This window comes from Phaethon aethereus (assembly GCF_964289735.1).
Source record: "Phaethon aethereus genome assembly, chromosome: 1".
Classification (NCBI taxonomy): Eukaryota; Metazoa; Chordata; class Aves; order Phaethontiformes; family Phaethontidae; genus Phaethon; species Phaethon aethereus.
In genome coordinates, this window is record NC_138575.1 from 191,027,612 (window position 1) to 191,039,110 (window position 11,499).

Here is an 11,499-nt window from a genome sequence, read left to right on the forward strand (position 1 = left end):
ATCTGTCTTTAAAATGTACTGTATGTTTACAATTTATTTCAAATTTGTCATTTGTACGTATAGGTTGATACCTTCCCGCAGGATACCGTGATAACTGATGTTTTCTAGAACCTTCTTAAAAGTGCCATGTTTGGCAGTGCAAATGAGGTTGCGTGTAACAGCCCAGAGATTTCTTACGGTTGAATGTCTAAAACGATAAGATTTGTTACTACAGTTAACCTGCAGTGACTTATGTTTTTCATAGTAAAATTCAAATGAGCTCCTATTTTTGATAGTCATTTAATAGTGTATTTGCCATTTAAGCCTCAGTGCATATTACTGCATTGAAGACAATTTTTAATGTAATCTTAATTTTACCTCATATACTGTACATTCCAAAAATAAATTAAAAAAAAAAAGAAACTCTAAACTTTTTAAAACATTATAGATACACTACCAAACATATCACTTTACAATTGTACAACGTCGGACTCCATGAAGACGAACCTGTATAGTCTGATAGAAAATTCATAAAGTATGTAGCAAAGTATCTTTAAAAATCTGTGGAAAATAAAAGTATCATTCTTTTTTTGTTGGTGGTGGTGGTGGTGTTGCCATTGGGGGGGGGACACCGTGGTGCCCCTGTCCCCTGAGGCCATCTTGTGGCAGGTGCTCCCCTGAGGCAGCAGGGCCGTGGGGCAGGGCGGAGGCATGCGCTACCTGAGGGGCGGCGGGGGCCAGGTGGCCCCCCTGGAGCGGCAGCAGAAGGGGGCTGAGGCAGCTGCTTCCCCAGTGGCATGTGGGACGGCGGTGGGAACAGTGGCGGCAGCGAGCCGTGGCTGCCCTGCAGCAAGCGGCTGTGCTTGGTGCTGCCAGTGTAGATGCTTGTCCCTGTCATGGCCATCTGCCCTGGCGCTTTTCATGGCTGGCATGGTGGGCAATGTTGTGATGGTGCTGGTCATCCACGGCTACCGTGACATGAAGACCACCACCAACCTCTACCTGGGCAGCATGGCTGTCTCAGACCAGCTCATCCTCCTGGGGCTGCCCATCACCTCTCCCACCTGTGGTGCTCCTGCCCCTGGGTTGTTGGGCAGCTGCTGTGCTGCCTCTCCCACTACCCCAGCTAGAGCTGCACCTCCTGCACCAACCTCTACATCGCTGCCCTCACCATGGAGCGCTACCTCACCGTCTGCTTCCCCCTCAGGGCCAAGGTGGTCATTGGCATCCTCTGGGCCTTCGCCTTCCTTTCTGCTGGCCCCTTCTTCTTACTCATCAGTGTGGAGCAGCCCAAGAACCGCACTGACTTCAGATGTGAGTGCAAGCCCAGTCCGCAGGCTGTTGAGTCAGACCTGCTGGCCACCATGTTCTGGGTCACCACCTCCTGCCTGTCATCTGCCTCAACATCCTCTATGGCTTCATTATCCAGGGGCTGTGGCAGAGCAATGCCTGCCTGCAGGGCCCCAACACGGTCCTCCGGGAAAAGGGGCACTGCCAGACTGTCAACATCTTGGGTGAGTCCCTCCTCTGTCCCCCCTTGGGCTATGGCTGGGGCTAGGACCAGGGCTGAGGCACCCGCAGCTCCCACGCAGAGTAGGGATAGCGCAGGGGAACATCCCAGCCAGGCTACCGAGCCTTCCACTGCTCCTGAGGACTGCTGCAGCAGGGATTTCACGCCCTCACAGCTGAGGCTTCACCTGGTGTAGCGTTGCACACCCAGCAGCGTGACTGCTTTCTGTAGAAATACCCTTTTTCTGCATTTCCCCAGGCAGAAATGAGTACAATGTAGTCTGCAACTTCAGAAAAACTGTGGTAACATCAGTAGTCTCTTCCAGTGGGCAGCAACACCTCTGGGTAATAAATTTCTGCTTCTGAAAAATAAGTTTTATTTTCTTAGCAGTTGTTTGTAGCTCTCCTAGGAGTAAATCCACTGGTTCCCCAAACAGGCTGAAAAACAGCCGCTTGACCCTTTCGAGCCGTTTGCAGAGAAATCACGTAATACTGAAGTGCTTCCTGCTGATGTAGGATGCTGTTAATCTTTAGTTCATTTTCTTAGTCATCCGTTCATTAACCTAGCATCAGGTTCTGGAAAGTTAGAGATTGCCATCTGCCCCAGAGCTTTAAAGTTTGTAAATAGTGACCGATCTGAAGAAGGAAAAAAAAAAAAAGGAAAGAAAAAAGAAATCCAATTATTGATTCATGAGCATAAAACAAAATGCCCTGGTTATTTTTTTTTTTCTATCTTCAGAGAAGGTTTGGCATGCTACATGGAAGACTTTTACCAAGGATGTAATCAGCTGGATGGAAATAGCATAGCACAAAGGAAAGAAACCAATAAGCTGAGAGGTACATTTTGCTAACTTGTTTGAGGCAGGTATTTACATTGGAGTAGGCACAACTGGAGTAGGTTTCCCACAGAAACACCCATGTCCACGAAATCATCAGAAGCCACTGAACCAGACCAATGCCCTTTATCTCAAAGAGCCAGCAGCACTATGTGTGCAATGTGTTTCAGGCATAAACTTGCTTTGGCTATATCCCTTTTTTTTTTTTAAGCTCTGGGAAGCACAAATGATGCTCCGTAAATTATTATTTGTTTTACTTTATATGCATTTATAAACAAAAATAATTAAAAATAGGGATACAGTAATAGGCTTACTTAATTGATCTTCATCTGCCATTGCAAGAGTGCTTGTATTTCTATTTGTTTGTATTGTGCTAAAGTGTGACATAAGTCCAGGAGAACAGCTGGACTCAGGCTAGAGATCCATCTAGTCAAATACCTGTCTCCAACAGTAATTGTCTGGGGATACATGTAGGAGCTTCAGTGGAAAAAAAAAATCAATAGACCAACTACACTTGTCTGCCTTTACATTAGCAACCATCCTGCTATTATAGGATGAATTCAGTGGGAGCATGGGTCTTTTTCAGTAATGTAGACAGGTTAAACAACTACTCTGTAGGGAATGGAGCTGCTGTGTGCTTCCACAAAAACACTTCTTATTCTGACCTTCATTTTCATACCACATACATGGCATTACAGATGCTGACGAGGGGAATTGTTGGTGCCTCATTTTGTTATATAGTAGTTACACCACTGTTTGTTAGTTATTTACATTTTTCTCAGGCAACTCATGGTTTAGCTGAAGATTTTACCAGTTACCTTTTAATCCAAAGACTAACAATCAGACTTGATGCTATTCCCATTTTCATAGTTTTCCAACAATTTAATGCCATTGTTTCTATATATCATTGGTACCAGTTAGAAGAACCTGCAAAATCAGCCACATAAAATTTAGTTTACTGGATGGTTGAGAAGTTAACTTGCTCCTTAACTATCGCATACGTTATTTTGTCTTCTAGACTGTGGTGGTTCTGGCCTTTGTAAGTTGGTGGTTGCCTTCCCACATTGGCAGAATTGTATTCATAAACACCCAGGACACCAGGATGATGCTGTTCTCCCAGTACTTTAACATATTCGTTCTGCAGCATCCATCAACCCTACTCTCTGCCACCTCATTTCAAGGAAGTACAAGGCAACAGGCTGCAGTTGCCGCACAGGGCTGCAGAATGGGCTTTCACGGTAACAAGAGATGCTGGTGGCTACACAGAGACCAGTGCTAGCACAAGAAATGAGTATGCCACCAGCTTCTGAGACTGCATCCCCCACTTTGCCAAGCGTTCTCTGCAAAGGAAGGGAACTTCCTTTTCATGGGAAAGTCGCAAAAGGATGGACATTTGTCAGAGCGTGTGGTATTTTGTCACCGTTTGTATTTTGAAATGCTTGTATTTTTGTTAACAAAGCGAGCAGGGACCATAAAGTAGCAAGTTGCATGATGCGAAACTCATGAAAGATAACTCAATAGGGAAAGCTAGAGTAAATTGCCAGTGAAACTGTGGTTTTGGTTTATTACACGTTCGTTGCATGTGCTCTGTGCAACTTCTAGTATTTTCTAAAAACAACATCAAGGACACAAGAGAGGAGGGAGTTTGAGGTAGCAGCTCTGCCTGGGTGCAGTAATGAGTAAAACTCCCAGACAGCCTTTGCCATTTTAAAATGGTTTTCCTATAAAAGAAATTTTACAAAACACAGTCTTGCAAGGAGATGGATGCAAAAGAAATCACCAACCACCTTGAACATCCTGGAAAGAAGGGGGCATATATTTTTAGTACCTGGTCTTGTAATTGTGAAGGGGAGTTTCCCAGGCAGTATCACTGACTCTTCCCTTGGGAAAGCGTCTCCTCTGCGCAGCAGCCTCTGGTCTGACCCATGTGATCAAATAAGGTCTCTTACTTATATACGAGCAACCAATCCCCGCTATCCGTAAGAGTTTAGATATACTTGATCTCTTCCTCATGATAGACCCATAGTGTTTGGTAAATGTCAGTGGCATGTCTCCACTGCATCACGTTATCTACTGCACCTGCAAACAATATGCCCAGTTAATCCATTTGGCCACAAACGAGACCCGTCACCAAACGTGCTGGACTGCATTACTGCTACATAACGCTGCACTGCAAGTCAAAAAACAACTCACTAATTTTCCTCCAAAGATTTTAAATACGTACTTAAACTAGAAGATTTAGGAAGAAGTGCTTGTTGCGAGGAAGACCGAGAAGGAGTTGCAGTACCAGTTTCTCTGGAGGGCCATCACACCTTTGCATTTTACCTGTTACCTTCCTGAGTATAGGGATAGAAATCTGGATGAAAAATCGATGAAGCGGGACTGTGCCTCACAGGAGCACCACTGGTGCTTGCCCTTGGTTATCTGTTTGTTAATGAACATGTCTATGGTTCAAAAAAGTAACAGTGGTGGTTACTGTATGCTGGGGTTTGCTGCCACATGAAGGCAGAAGTCAACATCATTGACAAGCAGAGTTGAACCTGAGGCTTCTCTGGGTTTTAAAAATATGACCAATTCTCCATTTAACAATCCATAGCTCTGAGTCACTGAATAAAAAAAAAAAAAATCTAAAGATAGAAAAAAACCCCAAAAACCCTAGCTCACTGAACACATGTTAAGCTGCTGCTTCTGTCAGCTTCGTGCTGGGGAGAGTGGTTGTCTGCAGGGGTTGGCTTGGCTTGCTTTTGCTGGGGAGCTGGAGAGGCTGTCATTAAAATGTCATATGATAATAGAAGAATGGCTGGTATTTTGTTTTTGTTTGGACAAGTTATTTTTAACAGAAATCTTTGTAAATGTATGTAGACAGAGGGGAAAAAAAAGCTTTGTCACCTTGATATGTGGCTGCGCAGCCTCTTCTGCCTGCCTGTGGTCTGATGGTAAAGGCTTTTCCTTTCTCAGTAGCTACTAAGTTGCGCTGGGAGATAAACACAAACGCAATCCTATAGGTACCACAAGCACAAGGTGTGACTGGGAGGAGGGAAGTAAATACCCTGCTGCACTGAACTGCACTGCACTGAAAGAAGTAACAGGGCAGAACATAGTTTTAGGGCTCTGAGACTCCATGAACCCTCTGGGAAATCTTCTGAGAGTGATGAAATGTGCCCTGAGCACAGCAAACATGCAAGGAGTCCTCAACCAATTTCTCAGACATGTTCAAATGCAATAGGTCATTTACAATACCATTGTCAGGGAGTCAAAATGTAATAGATATGCTTCAATGAAGTGGGCAAGAACTGAGCCCCCTAAAGCGCAGCGAAGATGATAGATTAAAACCAAGAAATCTGGTGACCCTGGCAGATGTGGAGGCAGGGGAAAGCCATGCCTCAATCCCCAGCAAAGTTGGTAGGGACCGAGCACTTAAAATAGAAACACTAAATAAAAGTAAATAAAAAGTAAAAATAATAAACAAAAGCACAAAACATGACATAAATATGTCAGCTTTAAACCAAGTTGTTCTTCACCTTTCGGGCACTTCATGGCTTTGCCCTCTCCTTGCCACTCATCTGTCTCTGCTATCCAGAGGCTGACGCTGCTGCCAAGCATCCTGCGATGCCCATCTCCATCCGGCAGGTGGAGGGACTTCCCAGACAACAGTGTTGGCGCCCCAGCCCACTTGCATGGTTGGGAAGAGGTCTCCCCCTAAATGCCCTGGAAGCTAAACATCATCATCCTTCAAATCTCCCCTAAGGAGAGAACTCACCTTCCTTGTGATGCTTACTGAAAAGTCTCCAAACTAAAGCCAGAGCTGGGTACAAGTCAGATACAACATTCCACAACGGTGTCCTAAACCTGAGACTTCACCGAATACCCCTGCAGTTAGCAACAAAGAACCCAAATTCAGCACAGTGAACCAGCCTGAGAGGCATCGTCTGGAAGCCACTGAAACCAGTACAGAGAAGCAGAAATGCAAGCAAGATGAGAGGGTGTATTTACCTGGAATGGAAGGAGAGCTGCCACCAGTGTATGGATGCTACACGAGACACTCCGATCCCTCTGGAGGGCGGTGCGATGGCTGCATCAGAGATGACAGACACCCTGGCCAGAGTAGGAGATAAAATGCAGCAAAAGGATAAAACTATTTTTTTTTCCAGAACTTATTTAAGATATATTGGCAGAACACAAAGGATGGTGGCATCTCAGGCACCCTTGCACCCTACCCTCCCAGGCAGCAGCCACTAACAGGTCTTATAGTTGCCACAGCAGAAGTGAGTCACCTCTGTCTGACATCATAGCTGAGTTTCTGAGAGCACTCAGGCAACTACAAATGCTTACGTTCCTGCTCAGTGAGTGTCATAAAGCCCATGACAGCTCCACAAGACTTAGTAGCTGCCTGCTGTTACACCAGGGGTACCTGTGTACTGCAGGATTCTGCAATGTTTCCATTCCACCCTCTGAAGCTCTGCAGAGGTTGCAAAGCAATTCCAGGTAGTCTTTGAAAGGAACAAAAAAATGGCCTTGTTTCTGCTTCTGATATAAATCAAGGATACCAGCATGGACCAGCCCGCAGGTAAATTCATTATGAAGGGAAGCATAAGGCCCAACAAATGTGTAGCTCCTGTACAACACGTTTTGCCCATCTTAACAAGGAACTCAGTTCCCTTATTTGAATTTAGGTCTGCTTGTTGTCTGTGCTGTGCAAATAGACCCCGAAGTCAAGCTGTGTTTTGACCCTGTGAAAGCAGAGGCTGTTCACAAGCACAGAAGGGGAGGAATCTGGGGAGAGGCCAGGTTTCCCTCTCTCCTGCAGCAGCTGAGCACAGCATAGGGAACATATTCTTAGTCCAGGGTTTCAATTCTGCTGATGCCAGGTCAGGCAGCATTCCCAGCCCTGGAAGTTATTTAAGGCTTGCAGGCATGACCTCTTCACAGTGCTTCATTTCAACAGACTTCAGCAGAGCCTGCCCAGCTGACCCAGACAAGGGAATCACCTCATCCACTTAACCCCAGGATCCCACTCCTCCAGAGCAAGTCTGTGTGCTGACCCTAGCGCAAGGGTCAGGGCAGGAGGGCAGGCTGCTGTGTTCAGCTGCCAAGGAGGACAGAGGGGCCTTCACCCCTTGCCTTACACAGGCTCTTTATCTCAGCAACACCTTCACAAAAATGAGCTCTCTGCACACCTAGGTGGAAACAAGAGACCCCTATTCAGCAGCTATTGTGCTATCACAGGTCTGCAGAATCCATGCCTTCAGACCTAGTCCTTGCACTGAGAAGTTGGGCTAAGGGAGCTGAGATAAGGCGAGCTGCTCCCACACGGAGCAATGGCCCATTTTTCCAGCCTCTGGGAAGTTACCGTGAAGATGCAGACAGGACAGATTCCAAACACAGTTACATTTGCTCTTTCCATGCCAACTGTTGTGAAGCGAGATCCGTCCTGCAGACCCTGGGAATGGGAAGGAAGCAGAGGAGGGTGGAGTTGCCTGAAAACAGTCCTGGCTGAGACAAGGCTGCCAAAGGCACAGGGAAATGCAGAAGAGCAGCAAGAGGTGGTCCCCAGAGCAGAACCTTCGTACCACACAGAAGAGACCCACCCAGCCCCATTTCTTCCTCGTATGCTCTATTCCCTCCTTACATGCTTTCTCTTCACTAACTGATTTGGTCTCCAGAGTCCATTTTGCAGCTGTTGGTAAGAAACAACAGCTCTTGCCAGGAGCTTGTAATAGCCAGAGTCTTCATTTTCATTTTGCCTCCTTCTTTTCAGACACTTCTTACTTTGTAAAGTGCATGTGTCTGCAGGGAGCAATGTGTCTCCAAGCCACCTTTCCATGTGGAAATGTCAAATATATTTAATTTGAGTCTGGGCTCTAGGAATACTGCATTTATTTCTAAATAGGGAAACCAAATTGAATTCTTGCCTCCTTGTTACTGAAACATGGGACAGAACTGTCAAAGGAAATATATAAGAGTAAGAAAAATTAACAGGTAATCTCTGTTATGGAATGGGAGAAAAATCCATGTCAGACCACTTGACAGCACATATCACTGCATTATAACTGATGTCCAAAAAGACATCCTTGGAAGAAATTGCCTCTGTTGATTTGCAGACTGGAAGAACAGACTGGTTTTGTGCTGAGCAGCCTTTGGGATATTTGCACAATGGAATTATGAGTTTTATCACACGAATGACAGGGAACAAAATCCCACACCCGGGCTCAGGGGAGTTGGACTGCGAATAAATATGGGTCACAGACCCACAAGGCAGAGTGGTGCAGAGTGCCCAAGACTTTACATGTTACTGGCTCATGTTGAAGCCAGTGGAGCAAACTCAGAGTGGTTGCTGAGTGTCCAAAGGACCCCGCTAGCACTCATAGCCATTTGGGAAGAACCCTAACGCAGCCAAGGGATGCTCACCACCTTGCAGGAGATGTCCGCTGTGCCTTAGTGGTTGTTTACTAGAAAGTATAACCAGGCGAGTGTTGGACTCCAAGCATCTGCAGGTAAGTGCAAAAGCGATTGCTTCCAGGCTGTCCACATGAACCTGGTCCTGTTAGGAAAAGGAAAGAGGCATCACTAGCTGCTTTTAGTAACCAGCATGGAAAGAGCTTCTCATAACACAGTTACCAGCAGCGTCGTGTGCTGCCAGCATGGTAGGATGCTGAACTCTCCCCTCACAAGGGAGGGACTAGAGCCTACAGTTTCTACAGCAGGAGAGGGGTGGAAGGTTTGCGCAGCCATTTTTGCTGCCTCCATTTTATGGAGCTGACAGATGCCGTCTTCATTGCTGTCAAACTGACTTTTACGCAGTTCCTAATCTTGCTGGTTTTCAAAGCTATGAAAAAGGCAGCAAGTGCAAAGACAGAGTCTGACATAGGGACTTAAACCCCAAGCATTTTGAGGAGGTCTCTGGTTCATCTCCTTCCTTTTTACCCTCCCTGCAGCTTGCCCAGCAGGACAAGCCACAAGAGAAGTGCCTCACCTTCTCCTGGCAAAGCGAACATTTTAGAAGCTGAAACACTGTGGGCTAAAAAGCACTTCCAGGAACGGAGCCCTCAGGCTTGGATCTCCTACCTCAGTGCTGCCATCCTCAGTCTCCACTTGCAGTGGGGTGAAAGCATGGAAACCAGGCTGGGTGACCTATGGTAGAAGAGCGGGCAGGAAGATGTCCAAGATCTGTGCCGTGTTATGGACACCCACACTCAACACTTGACTCTGTATTAAAAGCCTGCACAGGACCTGGGATCCCAGGTGTCCAGCAACAACCACCATGCCAGTACCCTCACCATGGCTACCTGCCAAGACTGTATAGCAGCTATATAGATGGAAACTGAGAAAACAGTGAAGCAGTCTTCTTACAACCACCTGAAAGATTGCTCTTATACTGCAACCAAGGCATAGCCAATGTGCCCTGGCTCGTGCCCTGGGAAATCAGCTGAAACCACATCACTGTCTCACAGTAACATCCCTGGGGCTGGGCTCTTGTAGGGACTCCTGCCTGGGGCAGGTTTCCCTGCACAGCACCTCAGCTGTCACATCACACTCCTGCCACCACATGCTCTAAATATTTCCTTTTCCACCGCATATGCTTCAGCATGCTGCTTTGTAAAGCAAGCACTCTGCCATCTCTTCCAAGTTCATTTATACAAGTTTTGTTTGCGTGATATCTGGGTTGTTATCTGTATCAGAGTTCTACAAACAGTTTCTTAAAAGAATTTTAAACACGTGGAAAATGTTTGCCATTTACCCCAACCACTTCTGAAAGGTGTATTTTTATCTTTTCCTGAGCCATAGTTTGCAACACAAAATCCCATCTCGACATTTTGATGTCCAGGACACCACTGAGTGTTTGTTGGCAATAAAAAAGTTAATTTGTGTTAATTAACATCATAGATTCAAAGCACAGTAGCAATGCCTTGATAAATTCTTGTGTTCCTGTCATATCTGCAAAGATGTGTGTATGCACATGCAAGTATCTGAAGGAACCTTGGACAGCACTGGAGATCAAATGCCTTATATAAGTATAAAATGCAGTTGGTTAATATGGCTCGGTGAAACAACGGTTCATTACTCAGCTGCTGAATACATACATTCTGGGCATCTAAACTGGCAGCTACTCCAGTGCATGGGCACAGGATTAGCCTCTCACCTCATAACTTTTCATAACCTTTGCATGACTCAAAACCGATTGCCTTTCTGATACTAGAGAAACACCATGTCTTTAGTCTGTCTAAATAAAGACATCCTCACTATATAGCAAGGTCTACCCTCTACTGCTTCCAACAGACGTACAAACTAGGCACAGGGGCAGCTTTACTGGAAAGTAGACAGGTTGTCACGACGGGGATTTAAACCACTTGAAAGAACACCACCACAGGTAACAGCAAAAGCGGTTATATTGAAGCAAGATGCTGCAAAAGTGAGACTTAAAGTTCAATAGCAAGGTTCACACTGTTACTTACTGTGGAGGATATAATAATGATTCAGTTACCAATACAAAATCTTAGTGCACTATAATACAAGGTTATGTGCGATATCAGTCACTTACTGAAGATCTGCAGCTGGTAAGGGGTCTCCCAGCCTCGAGGAGTAACCTCGAGAGGTGTCCCAGCTCAAGAGGAGATCACCGCTGTTCAGCCAGCTGCTTAGCAGGGAGAGCTCAAAGGCAGCGCCCTCAGGTTGTCATAATTACGGAATAAAGTGATTGGCTTGTAGTCAAATTACCTGTGATGGAAAAGGTAAGCATGAGACTCCTTGTACCCACAGCTTTCTTTGTTCCTTGATAAATGAGTCTTGGAAGAAGCACCGGCTATTCATGTGTTAATCACATGGTCAGTGTTCCAGCTTCCAAGCCCACATGCACTGATGCTTACCATGTCACCCTGTTCCTGTGAGGGTGTTCAGAGAACAGGTTGGAACTAGAGAAGTTTTTGGCCTGGTTATGGCCTAGGCCTTTGCTTCCTTTGGAGACTGAACCAAACTACCACTAGTTTGGTCAGGCAGTAGAGCACATCCATCAGAGGTGAAACACGGCAGCTGTGGAGAACAGAGCACCAGCAAACTCAACTCTGAAAGCCTGCAGCATGAGAGCTCCCAGGTTTACATCCCACTGGAGCACCAAGCTGTGGCTGAGCTGATGTCCGCAGATGCCTCTGTCTCGAGGTGAGAGCCTATCCTCCAAGAG

At 46.0% G+C, this 11,499-nt stretch overlaps 1 protein-coding gene across 1 annotated transcript; it reads left to right on the forward strand.

The window, feature by feature from the left end:
- Positions 1 to 665: 665 nt before the first annotated feature.
- Positions 666 to 6,439, forward strand: MLNR (motilin receptor; the record flags this gene model as incomplete). Its single annotated transcript, XM_082014651.1, is given in 8 exon segments — positions 666 to 857; positions 861 to 887; positions 889 to 1,030; positions 1,033 to 1,106; positions 1,110 to 1,359; positions 1,362 to 1,492; positions 3,343 to 3,562; positions 6,201 to 6,439. Coding segments are annotated over 8 exon segments (1,164 nt in total). The 5' UTR covers positions 666 to 776.
- Between the last annotated feature and the right edge of the window lie 5,060 nt (positions 6,440 to 11,499).